Source organism: Cibotium barometz, chromosome 16, assembly GCF_041138505.1.
Source record: "Cibotium barometz isolate CiBa-2024 chromosome 16, ASM4113850v1, whole genome shotgun sequence".
In the NCBI taxonomy this organism is placed as follows: domain Eukaryota; kingdom Viridiplantae; phylum Streptophyta; class Polypodiopsida; order Cyatheales; family Cibotiaceae; genus Cibotium; species Cibotium barometz.
Window position 1 is genome coordinate 53,355,341 of NC_141061.1, and position 24,304 is coordinate 53,379,644.

At 41.1% G+C, this 24,304-nt stretch overlaps 1 protein-coding gene across 3 annotated transcripts; it reads right to left on the reverse strand.

Moving 5' to 3' along the window:
* Window positions 1-8,527: 8,527 nt before the first annotated feature.
* On the reverse strand, window positions 8,528-17,937 carry LOC147630741 (uncharacterized). Of its 3 annotated transcripts, none has more exons than XM_086810720.1 (11): window positions 16,853-17,937; window positions 16,409-16,588; window positions 15,852-15,981; window positions 15,704-15,749; window positions 14,517-14,560; window positions 14,318-14,361; window positions 13,988-14,140; window positions 11,463-13,794; window positions 9,505-11,062; window positions 9,354-9,419; window positions 8,528-8,893 (listed from the first exon to the last, which is right to left on the reverse strand). In XM_086810720.1, the coding sequence occupies exons 1-11, from the start codon at window positions 16,909-16,911 to the stop codon at window positions 8,835-8,837; spliced, it is 4,671 nt and encodes a 1,556-aa protein (XP_086666846.1). In that variant the 5' UTR covers window positions 16,912-17,937; the 3' UTR covers window positions 8,528-8,834. The 3 variants fall into 3 exon arrangements, with proteins under 3 accessions (XP_086666846.1, XP_086666845.1, XP_086666847.1); XM_086810719.1 differs by having other exon boundaries at window positions 9,354-9,422; XM_086810721.1 differs by lacking the exons at window positions 15,704-15,749; window positions 15,852-15,981; window positions 16,853-17,937 and having other exon boundaries at window positions 9,354-9,422; window positions 16,409-16,505.
* Between the last annotated feature and the right edge of the window lie 6,367 nt (window positions 17,938-24,304).

Consider the following 24,304-nt stretch of genomic DNA (forward strand, 5'->3'; position numbering starts at 1 on the left):
CTATGGCAAAATTGAAATTAATCCATGAGAAAGCATGTTGTTGCAACAATAAGGGTATTGCTTTTGTGGCCAAAATGAAAGCTCTAAGTTTGTAGGGTTTATATGAACAGAGGCACTAGACTTTAAAGTTTTTACTAATGTGTACAGAGGACTTAATGATTACTTGTGCCAAGGACGAGGATTTGTACATGGAAGTAGAATGCATGCTGATGCTATAGGGGTAGTAGTGTATGTGCTAGTTTCTGTATAATTATTAAAAGCTTGTGCATGTGTGTACTTGTGTTGAGCATTTTGGACAGATACAGGGCAAGTGCCTCTCAACAAATGCAGCGTCCTTTGCTTGTAGGTTGACAACATGTGACAGTAGAGGACAAGGGGATCACTTGACAACGGTTTTCTCTCCAGACCCAAACCAATAGCAGCACCTAACAAAGTGGGATGCTTTTAACAAATGCAGCACAAGATCCTCTCTTAGGATGTAGGTCCCAGGAGATGGGGGAAAAATTCATGCTACTGGTGCATAGGTTGAGATCACTGTATGAGGCCTCTATGCATGGATGAGAGGTATCATGGATATGTCAAGTGGGGTGCTCTCATTGCATGTAGCATGAGGGCTTGTCTCAAAGTATAGTGAGATTTTCTTAGATCATTAAAGCATGTGGCAGCATAAGATTAGTTTACAAGGAGGAACAAATTTATTATAATATTGCTAGAGAGGCGTTATTGGAAATGAATAAGGTACATGGCAATAGTACGACAATAGTGCGATGGATATGTATGTCAAGTGCAGAGCTCTCGCAAAACAAGAACAAGTTCTTGAGGAGCTCCCTTCTTTTGGGACGTCATCTCGTGGAATGCACTAATTGCAGGATATGCCCCTGATTGCAGGATGTTTTGAACAACATTTATTTTTCTGGACAACCCTGATTGCAGGAGTTAAGGTGATGAAGAAGCACTAGTGCTTCAAAAGCAAAGGATATGCTCAACATGGCCGAGAGAATTTGTCTGTGTGTCTTGAAAACTTGTGGGAACATAGAAGAAGGTGAAAAGGGGGAAGAAATTCATGAGGATATTGAGGAAATGCTTTTGTGCTTGGGCACTACTGTGGCGGATATATATGCGAGGTGGATTGCGCTCGCACAGGCCCACGAGGGCGGCTGGCTGGAGGGGGTGACAAACATGCCCAAATTAGGGCCCAAAAAGGCCAGGCTGAGAGCCATACATATTTATGTTGAACACATACGAGTGCTTGCCAAACTTCATGTTTGTGGTTATATGTTGATATATTGATAGATATACACACACACATAGGTGTTTATGTGTGCACATCAGAGATGGATGAGCCCAGTTGTATTAATAAGGTCATCATTGCCAAGAGGACTTACAATAGTAATAGTAGGAACCGTAGCAACATCAGTATGATACTTGATGAGCATAAGTATTATTTATATAATCATTATTGGTAGCATCTTCTTCTTTGTTGTTTGTTTCGTTTTTGAAACAACATGCAAAAGCAAAGCTTTAAGCAAGTCTTTTTCTAGTTTCTTTTTTAAATTCTTAGTCATTTCACCACATTACAATGAACCTTTCATAAACATATAATAGATTTAGTTCGACATTATAAACAGGAATGAATTTCCTTATGGAACCACCACAATATCTTAAGATTTTTTTAAAAGAAAAATTAGCCCAAAAACTACACAATTTTTTCAAAATAGAAAAAATTAGTCCGTGAAACTATGTAATGTTTCCAAGATACAAAGAAAATAGCCCACTTGAAAAATACAAATAGTCTCTTATTTTTTACCCTGGTTGTAATTGCTTTGTTTTGGAATGAATGATTGATATGCATGTGTATGACGAGACTCGTTATAAGGATGAGATTAATGCCAGCCGTCCTTAGACATGGAATATCAGACTGTGAACGAGATTAAAGCAAGGAAAAAAATAGGGGCTAATCTTTGTCAATTGGCTATTTTTTGGGTTTTTTCGCAAAAACATTCACCCAAATGTTGACCTGTCTACCTTTCTTTAAGTTCTGATTTCAAGTTTAAGATTAAGCTTAAGATCAAGATCCCCTTTAGATTTCATTGTTTACAAGTAAGATTCACAAATTCAAGAATTATAAACCTATTCGAAGATTATAATTTTTGAATTTAGTTAGACAATTACAAGATTAAGATCAAGAACAAATCCCCAGAATTCATCAAATTATTGACAGTAATGTAAGTGATTATTTTTCAATCTTAAGTTGATCAGAATTTCCATTTCGACCTAATTCATTTTTGGATTAAGACTTGTAGTCTAATTTTGAGGATAGAGAAAAGTTATGTCAGAATGAAAGTTTCAGAGGGAATTAGCTACTCCGTCGTCTCAAACTTCTGTTCTTAAGGTAGTGTCATGTGGAATTAATCTATGGTATGGGACATTAGATTGGTTTTACATGGCTACACCAAACGTATCTATGTCTTCTATCTTTCATCAGCGAGTGTTTATATGTGGAAGGTACCTCTGTGGAATGGGACACTTAGATACATTTCACATGCGTTCATCCACTCATTTATTGTGCAACTGAGGATAGTTGATTCCCAACAGGGGGGCTGTTATGATCCATGTTAATCAAATATCTTTTGACATTCAAAAACCATCCTCATCAAAGAAGATGCAAAATGGATACCCGAGAAATTTTTCTGAGCTTATCCTGAGATCCTTCGTTCTTTTCAAACCCAGCAAACCTGCAATTGAGGGCAATTGCAAACTCAAGCAAGATGGATGTAATGAGAATATATTTTAAGTCCTCTTTAAGAATATTATTTTCCCCTCTTGAGTAATTTGGGGACGCCTAGGTTACTCTTGCGTCATGCCCAGCTAGGTTAATATCATGGGTGACACCACTATAAATATTAATACGTGCGGTATATGACGTATGCTTGGGGCCGTCTATGATTATTTCAGTTAGGTTTGTATTGGCAGGGTGATTCCTGGAGTACTTACGCCTGGTAGTGATGAGTTGGTTATGGTTTGTGCCTGTTTAATATTTGTGGGATTAATTTAATTATTAATTGGGCTTATATTTTCAGGTGAAGAAGATTACGAGGATTGATAAATAATGTCGAGGAGAATGTTTCTTATGCACATCATATTTATTTTTACAAGCGTAGCTTGTAACCTTAGTAGTTGATTTTTCCATTTTGATACATTTTGAAAAATACATTTATAATGTTGAAAATTATTAAAGTCTAAAGGCTTTACCCTAGCCCCAATTTTGGGGACACTCTATTTTTGTTGTGGAAGAGTGTCGTGCTCTCTAAAAGCACACTTTGTATATTTTTGGGGGCTATGGCCTATTTTTGCTTGGAAGCTAATAAAAATACTCTTGTGTGGGGAAGGCCACGCACAAGGGGGGGAAGATTGCACCCAGCCTTGTGTTGATTGTATTGATGGTGATGTTTTTCTTTCTCTTGCCTTATGTTTTGTTTTATGCTTTAATTTTCAATTTAATTCAAGTAGTTGTTTTAATATTTGATATATTCTATGAGTTTTTGATTATTCCCTTCAAGAAGATTAAAGGGTCCCGTGACAATACTTGGACAACATGTCCAAGCCATACTGCCTCTGTAAAACAGCAAAATGCCATGAGGTGATCTCACCACCTCTATGCCCAAGAAATCCCGCAGCTCACCCAATCCTTCATCTCAAACTACTACTTCAAAAGCATCCTAGCATCATGTATGTCTGCATCACTATCACCAGCAGTAATAATCAAGTCATCCACATAGATGACTAATAGCATGATCCCTCTATCTATCTTTTTCACATATAGTGAAAAATCGGCATTGGATATTCAAAATCCAATGGTAACAAGATACTCCCCGATCTTGTTTGACCATGCTCTGGGTGCCTGCTTCAAGCCATACAAGGCTTTGCATAACCTGCACACAAAATCTAGATGTGCATCACTCTCATAACATGGTGGTTGCATCATGTACAACACTTCTTACGAATCACCATGCAAGAAAGCATTCTTTACATCCATTTCATGTAAAGACCAACCCTTCACTGGCAGCCATAGCAATGACAACTCTCACGGTTGCCATTCTTGCAATCGGGCTGAATGTATCCTCATAGTCTATGCCATAAGTTTGTGCATAGCCCTTGGCAACCAATCTTGCCTTGTACCTGCTCGCTGAACCATCAGCATTGTATTTGACTTTATACACCCACTTACATCCAATTGCCTTCTTTTCCTTAGGCAAAGGCACTAACTCCCATGTTGCATTTGCATCCACCAATGCTGCCATCTCCTCATCCATGGCATCTTCCCATTTCTTATTTCCAATTTCCTGCTCAAAGCAAGTGGGCTCAACCTCCTGTATTGCTTTTACCATGTAAGCATATCTCTGAAAGTGAGCAAACACCTCACTTTTCTCCTTCATAAAATAAACCCACACTTTCCTAGTGTGGTCATCAATGAATGTAACATAGTACCTGCAACCTGCAATTGTTGCAGTCTTGGTCGGTCCCCATACATCTGAATGTATGACATCCAATGGCCTTGCACTGACATGTTGTTCATGTGGGAAAGCATGTTTGTCTTGCTTACCAAGTTGGCATGCTACACATACCTTATGCATGCCGTCAACCTTAAACTTTGGCAAACCTACAACAATATTTTGGGCCTGCATAGACTTCAGTTGATGTACATTCACATGACCAATGCGCTTGTGCTAGATGTTAATATCTGCAATGATACGTTCCATGCGCAAACATGGCTACCTTTATCTCAGACAGTCACATCCAAAGTAAACGTCCTGTCATTTCTGTTACCCTTTGTAACCAAGTGACACTTATTTTTAAAGTCTTCCACAAAACATCCTTGAGGATTAAACCTCACTTGCATACCCTACTCAACTACCATCTGTCCAACAGAAACCATGTTCTTTGTAATATTCAAAACATGAAGTACATCAGCCAAGTACTTCATTTTGCCATCCTTCATAGACAATGGTACTTTACCAACATGCGCAATGGGATGCGCAGTATCATCACTTGTTTCTACATAACCTGGTTTTTTCATCTTTTGCATATCTCTATCTCTGGTTATGTGGTTAGAAGCGCCAGAATCCACATACCATATATCTTGAAATCCTAACACATTCCTTGTTATGGAACTTAGCATGTGCTACATCATAAACATACTACTCACTTCTATCATCACCTCCATATTTACTAGATGATGCATAGTTGCCTTGCTGCTACAACTTCTCACTTTTAATGTCATTCTGCTTTTTGTAGCAGTCCTTTGCCATGTGTCTTGGTTTGCCACAGTAATAGCACTCTATGCTATTTGTATTTTGATTTCTTTGCCAACCACCTTGGCCTCTTTGGCTCCCCCTACCTCTAGATTGGCCTCTTCCACCTGTGTATGATTGCTGCTGTGAATCATTGGATTGTTGTTGTCCAGAATTCTGATTTCCTTGTCGGCCACCACCCCTGCCTCGACCACACGGCCTCTACCCCTGCCTCTCCTTGAATTAGAGTACAAGGCCTGTTCCGATGTGTTCTTACTTTATGAAGAAGAATCCTCACCTAAAGTCTTTTCTTCTATGATCAGCATAGATATCAAGTCCCAAAAGTTGGGAATATTCTTCCTAACTACAATGGAGGTCTTGAATGGCTTGTACTCTTTGCTAAGCCCATTCAGATAGACACTCACCAAATCATCATTCTCCACTGATACATTGATAGACCCAAGGTATTCAACAATGCCCTTGATCTTTAAGGCATATTCATTGGATAGACATGCTTTTTTTTTCCACAGTATACAACTCTTGCTTTAACTGCAACTTCCTTGCCTTTTGTGTTAGTCTGGAACATCTGAACTAGATTCTGCCATGCAACTACTGGAGTGTTTGCATCCTGTATGTGTCGTATCATAGTGTCTCTGACACTAATTGATAGCCAGTACATGACTTTTCTTAAACCCTGATTTCAATCCTTGAATGCCTTTATATCTACAGGAGTGGCATTCTCCTCAGATAACTCTAGAGGCTCCTTATTGTCTCCTTCTACATAATCCCAAAATCCTTTACCCATTAGGAAATTAGTCATTCTGAACTTCCAAGCATGGAAGTTATTCTTATCTAGCTTCTCAGTAACAATCTGATTAATTCCGTCAAACATGTTTTCTTGCAACAATCAAATAATGTGCAAACAGACAACTTCTGTATGCAACATATAATACAGCAGTATCTCCTGTAACAACAGCGGTACTTCAGCACAGCCTGTGTGTCACCAAATGTGACTAGAGTGCAAGTACATACACCCAGTATCAACAAAGCACAGCCTATGTGTCACCAAATGTGACTAGAGTACAAATGTGACTAGAGTACAAGTACATACACCTAGTACAAGTACATACACCCAGTACAAATGTGACTAGAGTACAAGTACATACACCCAGTATCAACAATACATGTGCAAATCTTGTCTGCACTTTCAAAATGCACTGCTGCACTGCGATAACCAGATTTCGAGCAGAAACAATTCTCTACCAAAACTTTCAGAAAACTGCCGAATACCCTGCAGTGACAAAACGGGACCTAGAACGTGCCCGTAACACGAATATGGCCAAATAAACTTTGTCCAATAGGACGTTATACTTTCCCTCCTGTGGCTCCGCTCCCGCGAAAACAACTCCTCAATCGGAGATGTGTAGCTCCCAGAGCTACTGAGGGGGTGTTGTATACCTAAACCAAGAAGGGCAAAGAGATGATAGTACTCTTACCCGTGTAGTACCGCTTCCTTCCTTGCTTATTCTTGCCTCTTGCTTGCCTCCTTAGCTCTCACACGAACCAAACTCTGATACCATAAAGAGAATGTGGGAGAGAGAGAGAGCTTTAAACCCTTGTAAGCAAACACACACACACAAGAGAGATGGATAGCTGAATTTTCTTTTATCTTCTTCTTTTCTACTCAACCACCAACATAACATAAAGATAAGAGTACACACAATGAGCTGGCGCTATAATTATGCCAGTCTCTAGTAATCCAAAATGGCTGTCACACAGCCTGTCATCCCACTAGCCGCATATCACCCATAATCTCACCAACCATGCCAGTTGTGTAGATGCGGAAGCTATCATCCAGACGGGTCATCAATATTCGCCGTAGCACTAGTTGACCTTGATATCTCTACACTTATGGAAGAGCCTAGAGAGAACAAGAATGAGATGGAGTTGAACCCCGAATGACCGCGAAACCCACCTACACTTATATATTCATGGAGGCATCTTATTTTTTTACCTTGGATTGAAGCCCTCTAGGAACCCAGAGAGGACAAGAATGAAATGGAGGTGAACCCGAGATGACTATGATGTACAACGAAGGTTGGGTGGAATAGGGCAATGCCTTAGATCTACTGGTCATTATGATTAACCATATTGTCGAGCATGGACACATATTTGAAGATTGATTGAGATCTTATATTTTAATTGATTTTTATATTATATGAATATTTGTTTAAGATTCTATGATTCTTTACTTATGTGATAAGATTCTTGGATATGACATGCATGCTTGTTTTGCTATTTGAGAGGATTGATTTGCTTGTATTGCTATGTAGAAATAACACAATTAAATGAGTTGTAATGTTTTCTTAAATTAAATAGTACGATTAAGATATGGTTAAATTTGGGACAGTTACAAATGGGTTGAATCAAACCTTGTACCTTCTTTTTTTAAAGCAAGGATGCTACCGCTAGGATAAAACTCAAGAGGCACATTGGAGATCTCTATAATGTCATCTCGATCATGGACTATTCATCTTCCCTTTCAAAAGCTCAATCATTGGGCTTTAGTTTAACCAATGGTTTACCTCCGTAATTGTTACAATTATGAAACCATATCATGTTAGTTTAACCGATGGTTTACCTCCGTAATTGTTACAATTATGAAACCATATCATGTTAGTATTAGTGGCCAAGAATCTGGTAATAAGAACAACTTTTTTGAATTAAGCATGTATAGAGAACCTAGACCTGATGTGACGCAATACCCTTATGCTTGATAAATGTATCCTTAACCTAATGTGATGCAAATAACCTTGTACTTACTAAATATATCCTCTGGCAAAATTTGAGTGAATAAACTTATTGAAACCCAATTTTTCATGACATAAATGTAAGGTGTGTAGCGTTTCCATAAGGTTGATACGCTCCTCACATTGTGCTTCAAATCACTCTCGGGAAGCCATCTTTTTGCAAGCCTGCAGACTGAAAGCCTAATCTATTTGGGGGCATGGAGCTACACATCAGCATTCTGCAGAATACTCCTCCATGATTAACATGCTCCTGACAATTGTAGGTTATGTAAAAGGTTTCCAATAATCAATTCATCTTTTAAGATAACATGTACTTGTTTGCTGAAAAGCAAGCTAATATACACAGGTATGCCAAACAGAAAAAAAGGCAGCACCACTTAAAACTCCAATTAAACTGGCGCTTAGCAACTGGTAGAAGCATCAAAATAAGAAAAAGAATTCCATTGGAACATATACAGATCCTCAATTACAATTAGTTGCACCAAGAAGAAGAAGCCATTAAGGAAAATGCCATTCAAAAGGCTAACTCTATCTATACACAAACACATCACTGCCTTCTTATAGGCACAAACTATAACACATTAGAGTCAACCTACCACCATTTACATGGACTTATTACAGTATGTAGTGATGACCTCAAGTAAGCAAGTAGAAATGAGCATGGATAAAAGCAAGAGGCCATAAAGAATAAAAATTATAGTCTCTCTCCATACAGACCACATCAGCTGTCCCATCAGGCCTTCATTGTGCTCTTACCCCGGAGAGTCGACAGAGAAAAGAAAGATCGAGAACCTGCACACAAGACATCAAGAAATGTGTCCAAATAAAAAGGCATCTGACACCATGCACACACATCAAGCACCCATGAACATTAGCACATTAGGCACCCACTGACATTATGCAAACATATGGCACTCATTGACATCCTGGAAACACACAAGGCACCTATTGGAATCATGTAAAACATGAGGTACCAGCAGACACCAGCCGGTATCAGCATGAAAGACATTTGGCATCATCAGACACTGTTACACACATATGCTGACGTCATGCAAGCACATCAGACGTGAGTATACATGTCTAGCTGATAGAATGAAAAGACATGGCAGATCCAAACACATCAGATATATGAGACCTGAAGGATGTTTAGACAAACTTGGTCCTTTTCTAACCCTGCTAGGTACACTTGCTAGACGTGATCACCCCTTATCGCTAAATACTACACGATCCCTCAAAAAAACTTGGTATCTACCTTTGGTTGAGCTTCCCGAACCAACATCAGGCTTTGCATGGAGTTGTGCTGGTGGAAGAGAGCTGGCTGCTGCCAAAAGCAAACAATATGTCAAAACCCTAGGCACACGAAAACAATGCAGTGCGATGCACTGAAAGCCCTTGGTTTCTACCTTGCTCACTGAAGCTATTATCCAAGTGCATGATGGATTCCAAGCCCAAATTCTTGCCATTGCTTGATGACAAATCCTCCTCATCACCCTCAGATGGCATGTCTGAAGCATTTTGGGCAGAGCTGCGACTGCTCTTCCTGCCTAAGAGCAAAAGCTTCTTGAGCCCCTTTGCTTTTCGAGATCCTGAGTCACCCCATTTCTTCCTTGATCTTGTGGTTGATGTTTCTGCAGGATTTGATTCTGGTGAGAATTCTTGCTGGCTTGTATCATCGAGGTGAGGAAGGTTGATAGATGAAAGTGTACACTCGAAAGACGGAGGTGCAAAAGGAGGGCTATAAAGTTCTGGAAGAGGAGACCTTGCAAGTTGATAGACAACAGGCACATCTTTACCATGTAAATCTGCCTCTGTAAACGCTGCAGAATTGTCTTCTGAGGATACATGGGCAACCGGAGCATGATAATCCTCGCCAACTGAAGAAGCTGCTTCATGTTCCGACTGTCCATCATCAGAACCAGCAATGGAATCTACACGGAGTGATAAGCCCAGATGAGAGGCATCCTCTTTTGGCTCCTCAAATACCATCATTGCTCCATTTGAAGCAGAAACACCATCTCCATGGCTAGCTTCCTCAACTGATGTAATGCTGGTTTCTGCTGCAGTTGAAGCAGGTGCAGGGATTTCGACATAGCCATTCCCATTCCCCTGGGTTGCACCATCCCCTGCCAGAACAGGGCTAGAGTCTTCAGGCTTTCTTTCACCTTTTTGTTGCAAAGGCAAAGCTTGTTTAGCTGCTGTTTTCTCAGTACTCGCCTCCTCTACAGAAACTGGGGCTGCTAAACCGATTCTCTTCTGAACAGCAGGCTTTAAGGAGATTGTATTTAATGCTTTCTTTACTGGCTTGCTATCTACTACGAGGGCTTTTGCAGATTTGACAGGAGGCGGCAAGCCTTCCAGAAGGGTGCTTTTCTTGACAGTTCTTGCAGCCAAGGGTTGCAAGGTTTCTTCAGTTCCGCCAATCTTCTCTTCTGCGCGTCCGCTTTCTGTTCGTCCGATCTTCTCCTCTGTACGGCCACTTTCGGTACGGCCGACCTCGTCAGTACGGCCAACCGTCTCTGCTGTACGACCATTGGTTTTTGTATCCGAAGCAGCCTCTGCACTTTTCCCGCTTTTCAGTTTGTGAGACGAAAGCTGAGATCCAGTGCTGGCACGGACTGCAGTGGCCGCACGTGCGGTTGTGCGATTCTCTTTGTGAAGCTCAGTGAGAGAAGTCACAGAGCGACTAACGGCATTCTCACCTGATTTAGGGCTAGCCAAAGAGGGGCGAGTGAGCCTGTTTCTATATACAGCTTTGTCTCTGCTCACAGTGGGTGAGAGAGAAGATCCACTGGAAAGCTTGTGGGCTACCTTTGGAAAAGACTTGCTGATGGTGAGGGGGGGTGTCCTGTTACCACGCACTGTGGAAAGAAATTGTGGACCACCACTTGAGTTGCTGCGAGCTGCTATCCTTTCTCGCCTCTGGTTTTTCAAATCCTCGATCCTTTTCCTTTCTTCATCTTCCTATAGACCACAAAGAAAGGCAATCAGAACACAGCCATTTCATCCATCAAGACATTGTAGGACCCCTCTCTCTCTCTCTCTCTCTCTCTCTCAGATTCGAGCCATCATTGCCCGCCACCGGAGAAGTTTACCGCGACGATTCAGCGGTTCAGCTTTCAGCTCTTAGCTCTCTTAGGATGTTACTATTTTCATTCTTTCTTTCAGATTTGTTATGATGAGACATCATCATCATCAGTTGTACCTTGTTTTGGTCTCATCGGCCATTTCGGCCTTTAGGAGACGTTAATATATCTTTCTTTCTTTCTTTCTTCTCTCTCTCTCACAGCCACACCATATCAACCACACTCCTACCATTCAAAAGTTAAACTCTGAATAAACCCAAATCTCATTCATGTATTACCTTCTCCTTCTTGCTCTTCTGCAAGCCTGTTTTGTAAGCCCGTAGCTTCTCCGCCCTTAACTGTGCCTCTGCAAAAACGTTTGGCCTCCCTGGTCGACCACCTACAGTTGATTTTCTCCTTTCAAGCATCTCCTTCATGGCTTTAGCCTTGGCTTCCCTCTCCGAGACTTTCTTGGAGCTTGTAACCTTTGGCTTTCCCCCCGTGTTTTCATCCTCCTGCTCATGTACACCATTTTCAACTAGCACTTCTCCATCTTCCACAGCTTGCTGCTCCAGGCTGTGCTGTCTATTATTCATCATGTCAGCTGCTAGAACCTGCATATCATAATCTAAAGGAGTATTCCAAGCTCTGTTACATGCATCCTTACTCCTGTCAGGCACCATAAACAAGTCATCCGGCTCAAAGCTCTCAGGGCCCTGAGCTGAATTATCCACATTGGCATCAAGATTTTGATCACAAGGCATTTCGGACTCCAAGTTAAGGGGCATCCTCCAGTCAAGGTTGGCACCTTCCCATACTGAAGACCGATCAAGAACAATAAAGGAGTCATCTGAAAGCTTCTTGTCAACTGGGGACTGATCAGTTAGCTTGGATGTAAAGCCAAAATCTAACTCGATGCTTTTGAAGCCCCTTGCAAAGGTAGTACCCCTACTGTCTGGGACTCTCAAAGAATCATCCACCACAATGGGCATCTTCTTACTTTCTTGCTGTTCTTGCTTTGCAAACATATCAAAAGAATGCAGATGAGCAATCCTATTGAGCCCTTCCCTTTGGAACAACATGACCATATCTTCGCCGGAATGGCCTGCCTTCATATCCGTCCCAGCTTCCCTTGCAGCATCATTAGTCTGCAACTGGGTTTTCATATTGTATTCTAGCTCAGTAGTCTCTAAAGCTAAGGCATATGAACCCCCTTGTCTTACTTTATCCACAAAGAGGAGCCCTTCCTCAGGCAAGAGGCTCTTCTGATCACTTTCTGCTTTTTCTCTTTTACCAAACTTCAACTCATCATTGATACCTTCCCTTAGTTCAGATACATTGTCTCCAGGATACTCATCATCAAGTTCACCAACATCATCACCACTCAAAGCAGCACTAGAGTTAGTCCCTCTAGCATCCTTTGAGGACGCCTTCCTCCTTTCCTTCTTAGATGGTCTTCTCTTCCCATCTTTAGTATCACATTTCTTACTCTCAACTAAACAAACCGCATCTTCAACACTGGCTCTCAAATTGTCAGCCTTTGTTTGGAATGTTTCATCCTCACTCCAGCTGCCAGAACTCTCCATATGATCATCCTCTTTGCTATCTTGGTTTTGTGCTTTTGGAGTGATGTAGTTAATGTTTCGGATGACAACCAACCCAGAATGCCTTGGATCCCCAGAGCGGCCAATTTGAACTCTTCTCATGGGTGAAACAGACTGCCTACTTGGAGATCCAGATTTCCTCGCAGCACGCCTTGTTGTCTCAGCAGGTATCTCATATCTGTCATCATGCAAATCATCACCAACAAGCTTAGGAACTGGATTAAAAGTCCTCTCTTGCACATCCTTATCTCTTGAAGTAGTAGGAGTAGCGATGGCTTCTTCGTGGTGCTGAGGAACTGATAAACGTCCATCTGCTTGATATTGAGCTTCATTTCCAGGCCAGTACTGTGATGGCATAGGAGGATGCATGTGCCAGCCATTGGCATCAGGGTAGGGTGGGGGCATGTACGGGCTTCCCAAGTAATGAGGATATGGCAAACCAGCTTGTCCTGATGGAGCTGGAGCTGCAAATCCATATGGTGACTCAAAATGATTTGGCAGGGGTTGATGCATGGCTACATATGGAGAGTGACCATGAACATTCAGCATGTGTTGGTTTTGAGGCTGCCCCTGCCATGATGCCATAATAGGGTGTCCTTTGACAAGTCCAGGTCCCCTTCCTGCTTCTCCATCCATGTAGTCACTCTTTCCCATATGATCTCCATTGAAGTCTCCCATCACAGATCCATTCACTGGCCTTAGAGAAGGTCCCATTTGCCAGTAATCCCTTGTAAGCTCATCCAATGAGCCTCGCCTAGTAAGCTTTTCAGTTCCATCCTCGCCTGCAGGCAGCTTCCCCTCACCAGGGAAGCTTGCACGACGATCATCAAGCTCTCTGCCATGGACATCAGACCAAGCATCCGAGAACTCCCTGATCTTCAAATGACCCATTGCATTGTCACCACCTGCACTCATGTAAGTAGTGTCCAGCTGAGCATTTTCGGCTGCTGCCAAGTCGAGATCTTCTAGCCAGAGGCCAGCTTCTTGTGTCTTTTTACACAATGCCATGAATTTGATGCAGGCCTCCCTGCCAAAAACAAGTGCTAAATACAGTTATTACACCCTTGGATTAGACTGCAGCATTTACCCCATAGAAAGACTTCTCACTCCATACAGAGTTATTGCACCCTTGTATTAGACTGCAGCATTTACCCCATAGAAAGACTTCTCACTCCATACATCAGATGGCAGGAACACACAGCCAGATCTAGGGAGCTTACCGTAAACGAGTGGCTCCAAAGCATTCAGCAAACAGCACCAAGTCACCCATGTTTTCGACACTAAATCCAGCCGCAATTGCTCGAGCAAAGGCCATTCCCTGCTCTTTTTGTAACATCACCAGGCGCGCATCTAGAGCTCTCAACAGCAGCTGCCTAAACATGCAACAAAATTAGGACTGTTCAGGGCATCAGGTAACAGCACACTTGAGCAGGAAATACATACTATCGCTCACAAGAAGAGAGAGAGAGAGAGAGAGAGAGAGAGAGAGAGAGAGAGAGAGAGCTGAATGTTTTCAACAAGAAGCAGCTAAAGCTTAAGAAAACACTCACTTTGAGCTTTCCTCTACTCCATTTTCCACACCACCAAGAAGAGCCTGCATATGTATACCACACTTGAGATAGATGTGTAGAACTCTCGTAGAGTCAAAACACGGAAAAAATCCATGTTGACATACCACTTAAAACACTTCTAACCAATTTGAGTCACATTGCAATGAGAGGGAAACAAGGAAAATCACGTGGAAAGCACCTTTGTAGGGTTTTCCAAACTTGCAAGTGCCATAGACTTTCCTCCTAAAGTAAGCAATCAAATGGTCAGATTCCTGGTCATGTAGAGTCCATGCTGGGATCCAAGTACACAATTTAAAGTATTGCAGAATGAAAAAGGAGAAATCAAGCAGCATATACTGAGTCCGTGGGGACCCCAGGAGGTCCATGGCTGGAGCCCAGGTGGTTATCAAAATCCGATGGCATGGGTTTGATAACAGTGGTATATGTGTGTGTGTTTCTGAAGAAATCAATTAGCAGATCATAAGCTATGACGTCTGAAAGGCATTGTCAATCCATTGTAGAGTTCACAGATTGATGTAATCTATAACTAGTCAAACAAAAAAGACTTCTTTGAGTTTTTAATATTCATCAAGTATCTTGTTCGAACCCTCTACACTACCATTGTTTTAGATTGAATCCATAGGGTGGTGTACAGGCTTTCTTTGTGGACCGTTGGCATAGCAGTTTAAGCATTGGACTCCTAATCAAGAGTTTCCAAGTTCAATTCCCTTTCTCTGCACATCCTTGCCATGATGTGGTTCATATATGTATATATATACCTAGATGAATCTAGGAACATGCCCAAATTCACCTTTTAAGAACGTGCATGTTATATACTCATGGTGGTCAACCCACAAGACTAAATAACTATCAACTCCATTATGCATAGTATGGACTAGATACTACAACATCCCCACTAGCGTCATCATTGCCCAATAGTGGGTGTAGAACTCTGTATCAAGATATGCTCTCACACACGCACTCCACACACACACACACACACACACACACATAAGAGCATATATTCACACAAAGCCCTTCGTACTGAGTTTCTATCAAACCTCCGGAGATGCAGGGCAGACTCAGCCATAATGAAGCCTAGCACTAAGGGAAGTAACAAATAGAAAGAATTAGTACAGCAAATAAGTAGTTGATAGGGTAAATGCACCACTAAAGATAGAAAGAATAAGCTCAATATCATATATGGTGTGCTGGCTTGGCTATGCAGGTGAAAAATTCTCATTCTCTCTCTCTCTCTCTCTCACACACACACACACACACACGCGATGTGGTTCATATATGGTGTGCTGGCTTGGCTAAGCAGGTGAAAAATTCTCTCTCTCTCTCTCTCTCACTCTCTCTCACACACACACACACGATGGTTACCTGTAAATAAAAGAGATGATGCGATCTTGGAGGATTGATTGTTAGCCTGAGATAGCATAACAAAAGTTAACCGCAATGTGTATGGTCAAAGAAAAGCATATCCTAAAACAATTACACAGTGTTCAACACCATGAAACCCTCAACCGACCTGTCCAGGTCCATTAGCCCCATTGGTATCAGTTGTTTGCTGGCGAATTGTTTCTTCGAGCTCTATTAGTTCAACCTCAACAGAGCTAACTCGCTCTAGAATCTCTGGGGTGCTCACAAATCTCACAAACCTAGTAGGTCCATGTTTCCACTCCAGTAAGTTTTTGCAGAAGGTAGATAGAAGAAATGAAAGCCCATGATCCAGGGTATGCACGCATGATACAGCCTTAAGTATGCAGGATACAGCATTTACAAATGGGGTATGTATTCACGATTAGCCTCTCTGTATGGAGTATGTATAGCCCCTCTGTATGGAGTATGTATGCATGAAGCTGCCCTAATGTATGCATAACCCATTGCTATCAAGATACTAACTCAAGATCTACATACCAAACACGATGGTTTGCAGAAAAACTTGCAAAGTAATGGCCAATTGTGGCTCCTTACTCAAGAAGACTGTAATGAAGGAGCAATAACAACGTGGAGTAGAGTCTTTGCATCAAGTGCTTCACTGAGAGATCTAAGGTTCTTAAAGGTAAAGGAATGAGGATTCCTTACCTTTCCATTGTACCCTTTGTAAACCATGAAACTCTGCCAGAATCTGGTGGCTCCAGCCGTATAGAATAGCCTCCTCTGGCTAACTGCTCTTCAGCAGCCCGCAGATGGGATACAAAAGGCTTGAGCAGTCCTGATGCCAGCTTATATGTTAGGCCTTCTGCAGCAACATGAAGCTCACACCTGTAAAACACAGAAAAACAAAGAGAATAGGCATCAATGCGCATGCCCTTGCTCAATTCACCACGTCAATTAAGCAACAACATATGACTAATGTCATGCGTCTTATCAATATCAGGTCAAAAACACACTCTTACCTCCTGTTCACATCAGACTGCTCAGAACTGTTCAAGGCTTGATATGGAGCGTTAAACACAGCATGTGGGCTAATACATACAAGATGACAATTCAGTTTGTGGTAGATCAGAGCAGCGGCAGAAAGCATACCTTGTCCTGGTGGGTGTGAGCTGGAAGATGGCATAATCTAGCTGCATGTCCGGTCTCATCTTTCGGAGATTTCAGCAGACTTTAGAGATTCACGATAAGTTCCAAAACCCCTACACTGCACAAGTCAGCCCAATGCAAGCTAGATGCACCTTCATGGAAAGGCTCTGGAGTTGAAGATGAGCTAGCAGAGCTGAATGTGTGAGTGGGACATCCCTGCAGATCACAGAGAACTCAGAGCCAGAGAAGCCTATGGCTAAATTGAAATCTTGTCGTTACACGAAGATAGTGAGAGTGGGCTAGCCGAAGAGGAGAATGTGCATTCATTTTTCTCAGATGTGCAACGCTAAGTAAGAAATCCTGAGACAGAAAACAAAGGGATCAGAGAGTAGCCATTGGAATTGGGCACCCTCATGCAACAAGCGACATGGGCACTAGGATTGGGCACTCTCATGCAAGCTTGCTCCATGGCCAGGGCATTGGAGTAGTGAGGAAGCAGGTGGGAGGTCTCGAATGGCAGACACAGTGACCAGAGAATCCAAAGGAGAAGAGATACAATCCCTATTACCTAACTGTGGCTTGACGAGCGATGAAAGGGAGCGCCCACCAACACCCTTTCGACAGAGAGATCGGAGGTCAGCAGAGGAGAAGAAGATTGTGTGGTAATAAAGAGCACAAAGGACAATTGGTCTCACTGGGCTCTACGTAGAGGAGTGGGGCGCTCCAGACTCCAGAGTCCAAGTCCAAGCCTTTAGCTTTGAGCGCATGAATAGGATATTGAAAGCGAGGAGGTGCAGTAAAGGAGAAAGCAACTGGTGGGTTTTTGCTTTTTGGCTTTGATTCAGCTGCTTGTGGGTTTTGGATTAGCGTGATGAGCTGGCCGTGGTTTGTTTTGTAGAGGGCAGTTAGAGAGAGAGGGAGAGAGATGTGTGACACTGTGTGTGTGTGTGTTAACGAAGATTTCCTGACAGAAAGAAGAAGAGAGAGAGAGAGAGAGAGGGAGGGAGAGAGAGATGAACTTCACTAAAGGGGGTGGTACAGTGGCCGTTGGCCAGCAAAGTAGCAAGTCAGCTCAGAAGAAGAACTGTGAACACATTCCAAACTTTGCATGCTTTGGAACTTGGTGGTGGCCCGCGGGTGAAGAAAGTGAAAAATGCTTTGACCAGAGAAACTGCTGGAAGACGCGGCCTAGCGGCCCTGGCCACAGATGATAGAAAGGTCTGAAGTGGCGCTGCCATGAGTCAAGGGCTGAAGTTAGCACTCCCATCATGGAGTCAAGGGCGGCACTCTGAACTGAAGCCGCGTGAGACCCGGCTCAAAAAAAAAAAAGCACACTCCCGTGACCCATCGGTGCCATAGCAGTAAATTCCGCATTGAACGGTTGGTTATAAAGCTTCGAAGCGTGCCAACTCTCCAAAATAAAATTTAAAAAAAAGACTAGGAAAATGTTCTAAAATAGAACCACCTAGGATATAATAGGTGGATTATTATACTTTCACTAGGAATTATAGGGCGCTTCTCATATTTAAATACCTATAGTGGCGCGCATTACATGCATAAGTACAAGGGTCGAACTCATCTTCTATAAGCCTTTGTGGCGCTCATCATCATTCTATTTTTTTTTTAAAAAAAAAATTGCGTGTGGTCGTAGATAGTTATACTCCAGGCAATTGTAAGGCCCTTACGACAATTATTATTTAAACATCCAAGAAACTTCTGTAAAATAAAATTGTACAACCATATTATATAAGCCTTCAATTCCTCCTGCTCTAAAAAAAAGGTCTTAAAATTTTGTATCGAGAGCGTACAATCTAGGGTAGATCTGCAACGTGCAAAGAGAGAGAGACCTCTAAAAAACACAAATGAAAGTGTCACACACACACGCACACATCCTAATCCTCTCTCTCTCTCTCTCTCTCTCTCTCTCTCTCTTTGTGGTGGCTCTTTAAGCATGTGAATTCGTAAATTTTGTGATTATTATTAAGGTTTACATGCTCAATACTCTGGTGTCTTTTTTCTTTTCCAGTTAGGGTAGAGGCTGGCCAAGAAATCAATGTTGCATGCAAGAAGAAGTCAAGGCTACTAATAGCACTCATGGAGGCGCGCACGATGAAAAGCTTTGAGTACATACAGGTGCACCATGCAGGCAGCGATTTGTGAGTAAAAATGTGTGTGTGTGTGTGTGTGTATACGAATTCACATCCTAATCCTCTCTCTCTCTCTCTCTCTCTCTCTCTCTCTTTCTCTCTCTCTCTCTCTCTCTCACACACACACACACACACACACATTTGTACTCACAAATCGGTGCCTACATGGTGCACCTGTATGTGCTCAAAGCTTTTCATCGTGCGCACCTCCATGAGTGCTATTAGTAGCCTTGACTTCTTCTTGCATGCAACATTGATTTCTTAGCCAGCCTCTACCCTAACTAGAAAAGAAAAAAGACACTAGAGTATTGAGCATGTAAACCTTAATAATAATCACAAAATTTGCGAATTCACATGCTTAAATTTAAAGAGCCAGCGCACACACACACACACACACACAGAGAGAACGCGTCTTCAACTCATTAAAGAAGTGTAGTCTAGCAAAGCCGCCCTTCTACCTCGATTGTAGTTAACTGCAAGCTTTTTACCCATTAAAAAAGGAGAATAAAGGAGACTAATTTGGTAAATTCAATAGAATATGCCATGTGGCACATTTTAATGAATTTACCAAAATGTCATACTAAGTCTCCTTTATATACAGTATAGATATAGATAAGAAAATTATAAATGGATTTGATAAGTTGAAAACAAGCTAGGAGATAATGACGTCTTCATTTGATTAGTCATGAATTCATGATGATCAATATAAAGATCTGGGGAGTGAGGTCCCAAAAAAAAAATCAATGAGATAAAATAAGGACAAAATTAGGAGACCATGTTGAAAGCAATCAAATATGTTGGGATTATCACCTTTTTTTTTAATTTTTAAGCACATTAACTTTCAACCCAAAAATCTTCAATGTACACAAGAAAACACACTACATGGCAAGGTTTTGTAGCATTGAACCCACGTTGCCCACCATAAAGCATGAATGTGATCGAATGAGCCTTTCGAGCCTAAATGTTTCTAGGGACACCCATATAAGTTTCTTAGCATATAGGTGCACCTTTTTCTTACATGAGCTTTCTCACAAGTTTCCAAGGTTTTATGTATCACTATCTACATTGGAACATGCTAGTAAACAAATATCTTTGTCACATCTCCTTGGATTCATAATGCCATCAAAGGCTTAGAAACCAACTTGTAAACAAACCATGAACATTTTTATGCAATGCTAATGTCACCAACATCAACAATGAGTGGGGCCTTTAAGATGTTAATAATATATGAGCTTGTTTTGTCATCATAAACATAACTTCCTCATCTTGAAGCTGTAACTTTCTCTATGGCATCTCCTTAATATTCTCAAGGCCATTAAAGCCTTAGAAATGGACTTGTAAATAAAACATTAAAGTTTTGTGCCATGCCAATGTCACACCCACATCATTGATGAATGGGTCCTTTGAGATGTTGATGATATATGAGATTGTTTTATTGTCAAACACAACTCACTCATCCTTGAAATGTGTTGGGCCAAAAGGAAAACATCATAGAGATGCACCAACCACCCCTTGCCATACATGAGATTATTAGAGAGTCTTGTAGCTTAAGAACTTCTCATTGTTGTGGGTGCCCATTTCTTGATTGGGGAGATTGTCATGGCTTTGTCGAACCTTTATAGCCCATGGGTTTCCTTTCACTATCTTAAAAAAAGGTATCCTTCACCTGTTTTTTTATGCCACCTTTTTATGATTTTAATATTGATTGATTCACGTGAGCCTACCTCCTTTTTCTCTTTATCCTTTTTCATGCACAAGGCCCTCTATTTCCCAACTAAAAACACCCACTTTATAGGAATTAAGGCCTTATTTCTTCATGACATCATTTGATTTATGTTTTTTACCCTATACAACTCCTCTTTTTGAAGAAATGGCCACACCAACAACATCTAGATCAATGGGTAGATAAAAGGATTGGTCAGGTGTTTGACATGGTAGTATGATTACAAATGGCATGAGGTTGAATCTACTTGTGTAGCCTATAACCTCTTCCATGCCACCAATCTAAATCTCAACCCAGTAAGTCCTTGGCATAGAGCTCTTGACAAAGGGCGTGGCAAGAAGTAAGTTCTTCCAAACTAAGAAGCCTTTTAAATAATGCAATATTTAACAAATGATAGCTTTTGTGACAAAAAATATTCACAAAGCATAAGTAAGTCATAGCAAGAAGTAAGTTCTTCCAAACTAAAAAGCCTTTTAAATATGCATTAGTAAATAGATTATAGCTTTTGTGACAAAAAATATTCACAAAGCATAAGTGCACCATGCACTTAAAAGTCATGGGAACAAATGTTTACACAACCCTTGTAGTGAAGGGTGACAAATATAGGAGTATGTGGACATTTACATAATGATGAATGTGAAAACAATAGGTGTACCCTTTGGTGATGGTTTTTGAAGCCCTCACCTCTAGCAATCAAATTTATGATTTTTACAGGTGGCATTACCGTGTTTGCGACAAGTTGTAGAGGGGAAATAGATGCTTTTGGGAGGGACGGGGTGCTTGCACACTACCTTAAGAAGGACCTGCTTGTTTCCCACCAGTGGAGTTGCTCAAATGTAAACCCTTGAGTAAGAACTTATGTAAGGATTCTATAATACACAATGCCAAAAGGCTATTCTTATTCTTAGGAACTTAGCCTTATACTCTTTTTGTGGTGAACTACAAAAAGAGTACAAGGCTATTCTTATTCTAGGGAACTTAGCCTTGTACTCTTTCTATAGCGAACTACCCATATAGGGTCTTAGAATAGTGTGCCTTGTACTCTTTTGTAGGCAGGACGGATCTTAACCTCTGGGGGGTAGAGGACCCAACATCCATAGAATGCACTCTAGCTTGCAACACAATCCAAGGACCTAAGTACTACTGATAGAAATCATAAGAAGATCAAGGATCTCCTAGAATGCCATAGCAAATAGACGCCCATTTAGAATTTTCCTAAAGTGGTGTGTGAACCTCATATTGTGGTAGATTTTTTCCAAACTGGTGTGTGAACAATTGCAATATGATTCATTGTAATATAATTTGTAATTGGATTCTAATAATTACTTAAAATAACTCTGGCATAATACTATGTTTTTTAAAATTTTATCTTGAATTGTGTAAAATATTTCAATCTAATTAATGGTGTATACAATTTATGTTTGTTGTCTAATTTTGGAAATGTCTATATATGCTACCCTTTAAAGTGTAAAACAGTGAATAAGGCACCAAAACATTTACAAGATCATTTATTAATTTAATACTTAAATTAATAAATTTTATATGACTAAAGCTCAATGTTTAGTGAGAACGGGTAATATTATTTTTAAAACGCTCCGCATGCATTTGCTTCTCCTACTTTGCATGTGTTTTCTTTTGCAAGGATGGTCATATTGTTTCCTTGCTCATGGCCCCATCGAGTTGTTGTTTTATGGAGGTCCATGGTAGCTTCTATACGATTGGTTCAATTCTCCATGAATCTCCATGCCCTTTTTTTGCTCTACATTTGCATGGCAGGTTTTACATGACTATAGTAGTCGCTAGGAGGATCACGTGCATACAAACATCATGATGGGTATGTGATTGTCTACTATTTCTTTTTTAGCCATTGGGCGAGTCTCAGTATTTATACTACATCATTCTTCCTCCTATTGTCATTGCAACGATGGCATCCAAAAGGTTTCCTTTGCATGATGTTGTTATGGCTCACCCCTAACCCCTCTTGCAACAAGAGATTACCTGGTGAACCGCAACTATCGTGAAGATCTTTCCAATGGCCAAGCTCATAACCCTTGAGGTATCCAAGCTCTACAACTCCTTGAGAAGCAATTCCACTGCATCTCTTGTGAGTGTTATCACATCACCACGTTGCATTACGGGTACTCCTCCCTCCTCTCACCTCACATCACTCACACACACTCACTAGCATGCATTAGAGAGAGAGATTAGCAAGAGCAAGACTCAATTGCACAATGGGAGAGTATGTTGTATTATGAGAGAAATTAACTTATATACATGGCGATAAGTGTTCACACTCACTTAAACTATCATGGTTGACCGGGCACTTTAGGCTCGTAAGAGGCCTAATGCTATTACAATGACTACTCTCATAATAAGTACATCACTTGGGACTTCATTCTACATGCTACCACATGCTCTTGAAGTGGGAATCGCCATAAATACTCTGTCACACCATTACGGGTGCCCATCCAAATTTTAGATTTGGACACCATTGCTTTATACGTTGAATGTATGACCCTTTGGTGTATCTACCTTGACTCCTTGATGTAAGATATGGTGGTAGCTCTTGTTAACCCTAGTAATGGGTTAACATTCCCCCCTTCCTGATGGCGATCGCGTCCTCGGGATCGTGTTGAAGACCTTTGTGTGGGGAGAATGGACAAGCTTTGTTGATGGCTTTGATGTTGAATGAAGTTCAATGGTCTTTGTTCTTTCAGAAGGAATGAGAAGGGCTAGCTAGTAAATGAAAAGGTTAGTGGTTTATTAGGAATTCCTAACGGGGTGGGGGTTGGGGTTTTTCGCAAAATGATTGCATTTTTATATTTGTGTGAGCATGTTTTTTTTATAAATTTGGCTCACATTGTTTTTGGCTATCATAAGCAAGGTTACATGTGATTTGTGTTAGTAGGCATGCTAAGAGATGTTAATAATGGGAGAGAAGAGAGGGAAGGATCCGGAGGAATGTAGACATACTCATCAAAACAAGATGGTGATTCTCAATTCCTCATTTGATTCATTGAAGCGACATTCATCATTTGAAGAAATTGACCTTCGGTGATGTCCCTTTGTGTGGCAGGATTCTTGTCAAATGTTGTTGAGTAGGACCTATTCCCGCATGCTTCTTCCTATGTGCTTTTTATGTTTTTATGTATATTTAAGTGCTCTTATGAAGCAAATATACATAAATTACAAGAATTGAGTCAAATAGACCTTTATTAAGCTATTGCTTTTTGTTGAAGTAGGCACTTGTTTGGCGAGAATTGAAAGAATTACGTCGACTTGCGAGGCTAATATAGATATCTTCACTAAGGATTGGAGATCTTTGATTTGTGAAGATGGTAGTGTCGTTTAGAGAGATCTATAATTTGAAGGAAAATTCCAGGTAATGGGTTGTACCATTGACTAGGCTTTTGCACACCATGGCCCCCCCATCCAGAGATATACCTGGAAGTTGTCGATGGTGAGGTTTTGGTGCAAATGTCCTCTAGTGCATGAGTATGGATATGTACTCATGGAGCAACTGCTACATTAATATAGCCTAAAATAATAGTAAGCTATAAGCTTAACAGAATATAATGGCTATTG

What these genes read in the sequence shown, in the direction of transcription:
- LOC147630741 (XM_086810719.1), bottom strand. Translation starts at nt 16,911, where the DNA reads ATGAGACCGGACATGCAGCTAGATTATGCCATCTTCCAGCTCACACCC. An exon ending in GGGCTAATGGACCTGGACAG is followed by an intron (nt 15,750 to 15,851) that starts GTCGGTTGAGGG and finishes ATGCTATCTCAG; the next exon opens with GCTAACAATCAATCCTCCAA. An exon ending in GGAGTAGAGGAAAGCTCAAA is followed by an intron (nt 14,141 to 14,317) that starts GTGAGTGTTTTC and finishes TTGCATGTTTAG; the next exon opens with GCAGCTGCTGTTGAGAGCTC.